At 31.1% G+C, this 10,553-nt stretch overlaps 1 protein-coding gene across 2 annotated transcripts; it reads left to right on the forward strand.

Moving 5' to 3' along the window:
• The first annotated feature begins 2,051 nt into the window (after positions 1-2,051).
• Positions 2,052-10,157, forward strand: LOC139521040 (free fatty acid receptor 4-like). 2 transcript variants are annotated; one of them, XM_071314218.1, is made up of 2 exons: positions 2,052-2,192; positions 8,927-10,157. In XM_071314218.1, exon 2 carries the CDS (start codon positions 8,941-8,943, stop codon positions 10,045-10,047), a length of 1,107 nt encoding a protein of 368 aa, XP_071170319.1. In that variant the 5' UTR covers positions 2,052-2,192; positions 8,927-8,940; the 3' UTR covers positions 10,048-10,157. The 2 variants fall into 2 exon arrangements, with proteins under 2 accessions (XP_071170319.1, XP_071170320.1); XM_071314219.1 differs by lacking the exon at positions 2,052-2,192 and adding an exon at positions 6,408-6,528.
• The last annotated feature ends 396 nt before the right edge of the window (positions 10,158-10,553 follow it).

A 10,553-nucleotide genomic window follows, 5' to 3' on the forward strand; every position in this document is an offset into this window, starting at 1 on the left:
TAATTTTCATTTCTTCGTACTACATTTGTATGAACTTCAAGATTATTCCCCTTAAATCTGTACAGGGTAGTTTTAGCTAGCTCTAATTGTATAGTTTTGTTGTTGATATTCACCCCAATTTGTATCTAGTGTTAAATTATGTATTTATATGACAGAACCTTCTTGGTATTCCTAATTATTGGAAGAATTTTATACACATATGTAGTATACCTAAAACGACAAAGTTTTTTTTTCATTTACCTTTATATATTATTAAAACCGGTTTTTTTCAAAAGTGATTATTTTCGAAGGGTTAAGGTTCATCATAAGGAATTGAAAAATATGGCCGTGTTTACACCTCCAAAATTACTATGAGTACAGACAAACTGGTACATCCAGGAAAGTTTTAAGGCATGGCAGGAACTAGATATATAAAAGTTATATGAAGTCTACGTTTCAGAAAATTAAAAACTTGCCTGGATTTTGATGTTCATTTTTTTCCAGTCGGCAGAAGATAGCAAAATAAACAAACACCTGAGTTTCATTTGATACGGTCCACTCAGTTACACAGTTTAAACCTGTTAAATCACCTATTGTTTACAGGTGTCTATTGTCCATCTATTGTCCATTTAAATCAATACTACTCACAACATTGATTATATGAGGGGAGCTTCTCAATCGTTTTCACTACTTAGTTAATTTTTGCACCTTCTGCAGGAACGAAAAAAAATGGATAGCAAAATCTAGAAAAGTTTATAATTTTCTGAAACATAAAATGCATTTAAAATTTATATATCTAGTTCCTGCCATCCCTTAAAACTGTTGCAGGTGTATAGGTTAGTCTGTACTCAGAGTAAAATTTGGGGTGTAAATACGGCCATTTTAGCCAAAAGGTTATGATGAACCTTAAATATTTCGCGATGGTGTCTTGCCATGGCTTTGTTTGGACTTTTTTGTTTACTTATTGGCCTTGAATGTTTGTCCCGAATATTTTATTAACTGTGCATTTGCATTCAGCTATCGCAGATCTAATTTATTCGTTCATAGTGTGTTAATTTACGTTTTTTGATTGAGTTAAGCCTTTCAATAGATATTTTATCGTGTGTTTTCTATGTTGTGATGTTATGCCATTGTTTCAGAAAAGGGAGAAGGTTTAGTACCATTAAAACGTTTAATCCCGCTGCAAATGTTTGCACCTGTCCTCAGTCAGGAATCTGATGTACAGTAGTTGTCGTTTGTTTATGTAATTTATAAGTGTTTCTCGTTTTTTATATAGATTAGACCGTTGGTTTTCCCGTTTTAATGGTTTTACACTAGTAATTTTGGGGCCCTTTATAGCTTTTTGTTCGGTGTGAGCCAAGGCTCCGTTTTGAAGGCCGTACATTGACCTATAATGGTTTACTTTTATAAATTGTTATTTGGATGGAGAGTTGTCTCATTGGCACTCATACCACATCTCCATATATCCACTTAACACTTTATCATGTACACCTGTTTTCTCTTAATCAGATGTGAACTAGTGTCTGCTTACCGTTCTATAGCTACTGTGACCATTCCATTTTTTTTTGGGGGGGGGAGGATTCTTCTTGCTCAGTCTTTAGTTTTCTACATAGCATTCTGTAGATTGTTATTATTTTATTCGTCGTTTTTCGTCTTTTGTAATGGTATGATCCTTGTTCTAAAGAAATAAGTTTTAGTTGTCCATATAGTATCTCTGTCATGTTATTGTGAATTAAACAGACACGACCTTTCAACGCCAATATGCAGCACATCAATCTAAAATGCTGTTTCGATATATAAAGTATGCCTTGATAAATTTTAGAAGAAAACATATGTTAAAATTTTACAACCAGTTCAAGTATTCGTATCTGAAAAAAAAAATATTTCATTGGTTAAAGTCATTTATTATTTAATATCTAAAGTCTATTTGCATTTCCTCGTCAGATTAGTTTAATAATTACATTAAATCAATACGTTTTACTAAATCACACAGTAACATTATTTATCTTATATAGTTTTATCAGTTAGCTGTTATCTGCATCCTGTGTGTGGAGTACTTTATTTAGTATAGCGACTAATTGATGTAATTTGAAGTATCAAACGTTGGTTTGCTGAAAGTTTATTGGTCAAGGAAACGGAGACTGGTGACGTATTATTACTTCAGCAATGACTTTAACGAAGAGTTGAAATGGACCATGATCACTAATGTTTCAGTAAGTTGTATTTTAATAGTTTATATAAAAAAAAAATGAAGTGATGCAATTTTTTTTTTCAAATATGAATTGAATATATTGACTACTAAAGTATGTAATATTTAAAGTTTTAAATTGATAAAACCAATTTTCATACTTTATAAAGTTTTTTTTATTTTCATTAAGTAGTATTTTGTTTTAAATTACAATGTATACATAATTCTATAAACAGTATATACATAATATTGGCATTTTAATTTCAATAATATTTTAAGTAGTTATACACATAATTGGTATGCAAAATGTATGTCTTGTACTGTTAACGCGATACTCTCTTCTTTTTTTTACCGTGTATGTTTTACTTTTTTAGCCAGGTGTCTTAAATTAGTTTTTATAACCCCTGAGTCGCTACAATTGTTGGTTCACGTTTCGTTCCATAGTGTATCACCAGCCCAATCGTCAGCACTTTTATGTTGAGATGAAATATGTTCTTTTTCTGTACATTTACTGTTGATAGAAAAAATGCTATGTATTGCCTAATGCTTACTTGGGACAACGTTTTTGAGAATTTCCGATTTGATGGCTCTTGAATTTCGTTTCTTATATGGCCTTTCAACTGTTTATCATTTTTACATCACTAATGAGTTTTATTTAGTCTGGCGTACGAACTTATTAGCCAGGCATAAAGTAAAGTTTAAGAAAAATACTGAACTCCAATGAAAATTCAAATCGGACAGTCCCTTATCAATTGGCAAAAACATTAACTCAAACATCTTTGATGATTTTTTTTACTTTTGCCTTTGCCTTTAACAATGAGCTACTGACAGGAAATTGATACTTTCTGGTAATTTTGATCATTTTAATTCAATCTGTTATCTGTATCATCTATGTACTCATAGCTAAATTAAGGAAAGTTTAAATTTACCTTACTGTTGTGCATCTATTATCAATAAATCCGTGAAAAAATACTAGCATATTTAACATTAGCAAGGTATATTTCCGAAAATACAAAAGTAGGAATGATCCTTTATAAAGTAAAACATTTAAAGACAAATTATTAGAAAAAAGCTGCGAACACATGACATTTGTAAAGTGTTGTTTTTACTTTTTCACACCTCTGAGTCGCTACCACTGCAGGTGAATTATCCGTCTCTTAGATATTATCAACTCAATAGTTAATACTTCGGTGCTGAAATGATTTATGATAAGCCTGTCTTAAATTGTTCGTTTATACATTAATGAACTATAGAGAAACTAAGCTGTCAACTCTCTCAGACAAAATTTACTTCAGATGGATTATCTACTATTTCTAGTCCTTGTTTTGTCATATAGCGCTTCAACTCTGTAACTTCTCATCCATCATCAGCTTTCAAATATTCGACTTTGATCGTTCCTAATAAAGACAAATCCAGAAAATAAAGCTTCATATCCTTGAAATGAATAAATTTACGTTTACCATTTTTTAAAATTAATTTCCTTCATTCCGTAAGAAATGAAAACTATCTATCACCACTGAAGCTCATTAAGGAAACCAATTGAAATGATTTTTTATCAGATGTTACATTTTACATATTTCAACAATTAATTTTCTTAAAACTTATTGATGATAAAAGTGTGATTTAATGTTGTTCATATAAAAAAAATGATCTTGATATAAATATTTCGAAACAATTACATGATGTCACATATATTTTGTACAAATAAAAAAAGTCCGCATTTTTGAAAAACATTAAATTTATCGACGTACAAGAATTCAAGTGTGTGAAAATGTTTTTCTCGATTTTAAGTAACTGCTACTGTGTTCCTCCCCTAAAAGATCTACAACGTGTAATATAATTGACAATTTTGATCGTTGGAATATCATCTTTGTTATGTCAAACTTCCTATCTTGATTAGTGGAACTCAATGTTTTTAGTTTCCAGTTTTTGAAATCAAAGGGATTTTGGATTTTGTCTTGGGTGTTAATCAATTGCTGTTAGAAAATTCTACGGACTGGTAGAATACAATTTCTATGGAGAACATTCATAAGGATAGGAAATTGGCGTCCGAAACTCGGAGAGCGACTGCATCTAACAGTTCCGGTATATCGAGATCCTAGTGAATATTTGTAATGTGTCTTAATAAGAAAAGACAATATTACATTCTTAAAGGAACCACAAACTAACGTCCTAAACAATACAACATTCAAAAAGTATCGAATGTCTGGAAAAATAATAATTTAGTCGCTAATCTTACTTTTTAACCACGTTAGATTTTAAACCAGTAATTGAAGCTGGAATATTTTGATAAAGTTCAATCGTTGTGGATTTACCTTAATCAGGAACGCCCAAAGCCGATTTTATGAAAGCCAATAAGTACGAGAACTAAAACAGTTGAAGAGCTGCAAGAACAAAAAGAACATAAACATAGTCTTATCCATATAAGTCAATTTTGCCTGAGAGAGCTATAAAGATGCTAAAAAATATGTTTTTAATGGCCAGCTTTGGTCAAATATAACAATTTCAACATATGCATAACAACATCGCAAGTCCTTATCTGCGCTGGAGTGTCCAGATTATATAAACCTGGTCATTTATCAATAAAACTAACACAATTTTGAAAGGTCCGATTAATTTTATAAGTTAACTATTTTTTTAATGTCTATGCAAAACCATAGCTCTTATTATACCTCCTCATGTGTCATACGTTTAAAGAGTTGAACAAGTTTGTCGTTTTTGCAATTTCAGGGTTCAAACATAGGCTCTTATCATACCTCCTCCTTTTACTTTTCAAATGACAGATCTGGGTTTTTTTTTTCTTACTTTATTTCTTTATAGCTTTTTAGATTATTCTCCAAACATGCAAAACAATATAACATACCTTTCTCACGATAAATAAACCATTGGATATGGGAGTCGAAAGTTGGTATTTCTATTTAATATGACCTTTCCCTATTATTGAACGCCATATGTTTTTTCCGATACTTTCATATTTTTTTCAATTCTTCGGTATGCTTGAATATTTCCTCCAAGAATCTAATGCAATCCTAGAAGCTACTGATAAAAAATTGTTAAAAAAAAAAGACACAATAACCAAGTCTTGCCGCATGCTTTCGTACTTAACTTTTATTATGTTGCGGTTCCTAGTGAATGTCATAACAATGTTCTAAATGACAAAGTTGTGCAGTTGTAAAATTTTGCGAATATTCAATCAACAATAGAAGGCAAAGAAAAGAATAATGAACATTCTACTGAGCGTTAAAATGCAATCTTTGCAAAAGATGTATGAAAAATAGATTTTGAATACACAGAACATGGGACTTTAACAAGAAACGAAACAAGTCGATATGACATATCTATCTTGATTGATATTTCCCATTTTTTATATTAATTTTTATCCGTTTTTCCAACATATGTATCAAACATTATCTTATCAAAAGTAAATCTATTAAAAGATTGCAATATGCTTTCGTACTTTTCATTGATTGGAGACCATGCATGCATATGATGGTCTAAAGGTGATCATTTGATTAAAAAAAGTTTGTTTTCTTGGGATTTTGTTTTTTTGTTTTTTGTTTTGTAATTATTTTAGGGAGAGGGATTCTTTTGATATTCTTGCAGTTTCCAATTCTTAACGTTATTCACATATATATATCTTTTTATTAAATAAATCGTAAAGTTTGAGCTACAGAAATGAAATAAACGTTTTGCAACTTTAATAATTAAAAATACAAAGGAAATGAATCTCTAACAAATAACTTGATATCTTATTAGGTTCTAATGATTCTGCTAGAATCAAACGTCTAATTAATGTTATATGATTGGAATGGGGTTTGTGGAACAGAAAAGAACATATCATAAAGTATCTATGTTAATGAAATATAATGGTTGCAAATAATCCAAGGGTAGAATGACCAGAACATTCGTTTGAAATGTGTGAGCTTTTGATTTGTGCCATTTGATTAGGAACTTTCCTTTTTGAATTTTCCTCGGACTTCAGTATTTTTGTGATTTTATCTTTTTTTTCAAGGCAAATGTAGATTTCAGGTGAAAGGATAAAGGAACGGTTGTTTTTCGGATAAAAGACACAAAGCGATAAGAAAATGTTATACTAGGACCTAAAAATGGATAGATACAGGAAATCCATCATAAAGATTTCAATGTGCTATGGACAAAAAATTATAAATCTTTGAACTGCAATTATAATATATTGGTGGTTATGACTTTAAGATCATATGTTCTCTCATTATAGATCAAATGAAGGATGTTGTACTTTAGTGAAGTGTTTCTTAATATAGAAACAGACATCAAAGGTGTTAAGTTCTTTATTTAATTGGGGTTTAACACGTGAATTCGCATTTGGTCTGTCATAGATTTAGGTAAGATTCTTTTTAATATTTTGTTTTTATCCTTTATTAATTTTGGGAGAATGAATGTATTTCGAAATCAATTACAAGGATGAGCATTTTTCAGTAACAATGCCTTTGATTTTGCTACTTGATTCCGATTCGAATTTTTCTTGTGGTTCGGTAAGTTTTTTGTTTTACTTTTTTTGCAGTCTGGAGAATTCAAAGAAATTACAAAAATAATTTGATAGAGGGTACACAATTTCAAGGGATAATTAAAAATCACAATTATGAGAAAGACAGATACCACAATTGCCGTACAAAAAGACGAGCAGATATACATCAGTCCATTACTCTATTCCGAAAAAAAAAATTACCAGTTCAGAAATGAGTTGAAATAGTGCTCTACAAGCCTGGTTTATTGTAAACATTCGTCGTTTTCTATTTCAAATCTGTATTGTCACTGAAAATGATTCAAAGAATAGCAGATTGGTACATGTAAACTGCCATTAAGGCAGTTATACAGCTATCTCGCAAAATATTGGAGTATGATAAAGCGAGATAATCAGTACAACTTGTATTCCGCAAACATTTGACTCTGTTAGTTGTACATGTATTTGGTTTTTTTATATATATAAATAAATAACACCTTTTAAATACAAATTTGTGTTTTAGGAAAAACCAATTATCCATAAAAAAAACTCTGATTAAAAAAACTGGGTTAACTGTGTAACTGACATGATGCTTGAGTTTTTCGTTGTTTTTATACAATATATATTAGTATGTTTTGGAGTCTGCTTTTCGCTAATCAGTATGTTTTCTTAGAATAACCAAATGTACTCTTTTTATCACTAAAATGTTTCTTTTACTGTATGAGACAGGGTTGAGGAAGATTTTGATTTTCTCTGTGAACTTTCCATTTCTGTGTAGTAACATTCCAGCAGGACATGCATATTAAATAAATGTTACCAGGATTGAAATTGATGTTATATTCCAGAGCTTGCTATTCCTATCACTTGATTCGAGTCGATGTTCTGACAATTGTTTAGACAATTCAATCGACCGTTTTAGTGGTATACTACTGTTGCCCTGATTTAATATATTTGTGTTATATGTGACACTCAGTTCAGTGTTCCATTTGTCGGAACAACAATCTCGTCTGTCTTTCTCCGACTGACGCCATATGTCTCATCATGCAATGAACTATACAACTTATGATACTCGTAGAACAGAAACCGCTCACCCATTCGTAGGTACTCTCCCTGCAGTTTTCGAAGGGATTGATTCGTGTATGTAATCTCATTAGTTTTTTGTGTTATATTAAGTTATTGCTGTTTGTCTTTTCGCTTTTGTTTTTTTTTTGGTGGAAGGTGTCCATTTGGTATTTCATTCGACTTTTTTTTTTTACAGGATATCATTTTTATGCTATGCATTTATTGCCAGAAAGATTGTATATAAACTGTCAATATTATTTAGTCTAGAGCGTCATTAATGAGTTTTGTGCAGACGTAACGCGCGTCTAGCGAATTAAATCATAATCCTGGTACCCTTGATGACTATTAGTACGTACCATTCGAAACATTACTACGGTCTACGCATTTCATGCAAATGAAAATAAAACAGCAGCAGTAATTTCTTTATCCAATTCCAATGGAATGCATGAAGGGTTTAAAATCTTATGATTAATAAAGTACTGAAATATTTGAAATGCAGTTAAGGCTGTACGAAGACAGGAAAATGGCCATTGTTATATTATAGTTCGTTTCTGTGTGTTACATTTTAGTGTTTAGTTTCTGTTGTGTCGTAGTTCTCCTCTCATATTTGATGTGTTTTCCGCAGTTTTAGTTTGTACCCCGGATTTGTTTTTCTTCTCAATCGATTTATGAATTTGGAACAGCGGTATACTACTGTTGCCTTTATTTTTCAGAACGAGCAATAAATTAAGTCACTCACAAACCGTATTTAAACAAAATAAAATGTGACACAATTACCAATGCAACAGCTATCTATAAAAAACAAAGGTCGAAGATGTGGACAATCACATATCATATGTTTTTGTGATATCAAAGATGAAAATGTGTCGGTTTTGTTTTTATCATAAATATTTTGAGTGCAATAGTACACGAAACACAAGTGTAAGAATCATTTTTTTCATATTACCGGACATTTGTACTTGTTTGTTCATTTTAAGAAGTGCTTGTTTTTTACTACCTAAATCGAACTGTAAGTAGATCTTGATTGATACTTTGGTTGATGACAACATTATTTGTAGAACTTTATGGAATGGTAATTATCCTCGATAAACACTTAAGAGTTGAAATATTGGTATAATTATTTCATAAACATTCTTAGTCATCTGTACGTGGCCAGCAACCCACGTTTGCCATGTAAAGTTGTAACTTTGATGATTAATTCACATCCTCTTTTTCAGATCAAGACTGAAATATGGTAGATACAACAGAGAACAAGTCTTATTTCTTTGATGAAGAGGTTGGCTGGGGAAATAGGTCATACTTTACATTTTTCTCTGAATTCAATCGACCATGGAAAGGACTATCTTATTTGGAATCTGTTATATATATCGTGTTATTTCTAATATCAATGTTTGTTAATATTCTCATATTTTACCAAATAATAAATATTAAAAGCACGCGAACAGTGACAAACTATTTTATGTGCAACTTGGCTTTAGCGGACATCTTCTTTACTCTTACAAGTCCATTAATAGCAATACAACGCATTACTGAAACCTGGGTACTTGGTGGATTTATTTGTCACATGATGGTTTTCAATTTATTTGTCTCCGGTTCCGTCATTATATGGACCATGACAATGATAAGTATTGACCGCTATATATGCATAAACAGACCATCATCAAAGAAAATTACACCTAGAATGGCAATCATTTTCATAATAATTATTTGGATCGGTGGATTTTCGGTATCATCGCCTATTGCAATGTACTTTGTCGTTCGACAATTTCCTTTCGGAACACAAACTGTAAAAATCTGTACACTAATTTGGCCCGTATCTAAGATCCGGATATCTGTCGTTTTCACCGTTTTTCTATGTGCATTAGGATTTTTAATTCCGTTGGCTATTCTCGCAGTGAACTATTTTCTCATATTGAAAAGATTCTGTAAATCCAGACGAGCTATAGCCAGCATTAATGGAAATACGTTAACAAAGAACAAGCGACATAGAGAAGCCCGAGATCTTCGAGTGATTCAAACACTGGTTCTAGTGGTAGTTTTATTCCTGTTAATGTGGTCGCCGATATTTATTGTATTTGTTTTAATTCAATTGGACGGTATGGACGATAAAATGAAAATGTCATCTCAAATGTTCATAGCAACTTTAGCCATAGCAGTTTGCAATGGTTGTCTTAATCCATTTGTATATGGAATTCGTAACTATCGGATTAAACGATCTGTTTTAAGATGTCTATTGCATCGAAAGCGACAAAGAAGAATAAAACAAGACAACGAACCAAATCATAACCAGTCTGTATATGCAATGAGTTTTACTCAAAACTCAAGTTCTGTTTACTAGTTTATTAGTTATTTTTCCTGTTCTTGTATAAATATACATCCTTGGCATAATATATACTGTTATTGAATCAATTACGATTAAAATAGTTATAAAATAAAGTTTATAGTAGAGATTTTCTTTATATTCATTTAAAGCTATATAACATATATAGTTACTTTGTCGGTAAGAGAATGTCTGCACGTAACGTCACCACATCATTCCTTCCAACTCGGGTTTGAAAAAAAACACGTATCTATGGAAATAAGGTGGCGTTATTATAGCTTGGCATAGGCTATTCTTTATTTAACAAAATGGATCAAAAACTGAAATTTAAAAAACAAGTAGTAACCTCAATCAGGAATGCTCAAAGCCGAACATTTAATGGATTAACATGTAAACGAACCGAAACAATTAAAGTGGTATATGACAATGAAGGGATATAAATAATAGTCTAATACATATAAGGTCAACTTTGCCCGATCACTTTATCAGTTGATGACTCTATAGAAACAAATTCAACATAGTAT

This window comes from Mytilus edulis, chromosome 4, assembly GCF_963676685.1.
Source record: "Mytilus edulis chromosome 4, xbMytEdul2.2, whole genome shotgun sequence".
Taxonomy (NCBI): Eukaryota; Metazoa; Mollusca; class Bivalvia; order Mytilida; family Mytilidae; genus Mytilus; species Mytilus edulis.

Excerpts from the sequence above, each read along its gene's own strand:
- LOC139521040 (XM_071314218.1), top strand. The coding sequence starts at position 8,941 with ATGGTAGATACAACAGAGAACAAGTCTTATTTCTTTGATGAAGAGGTT.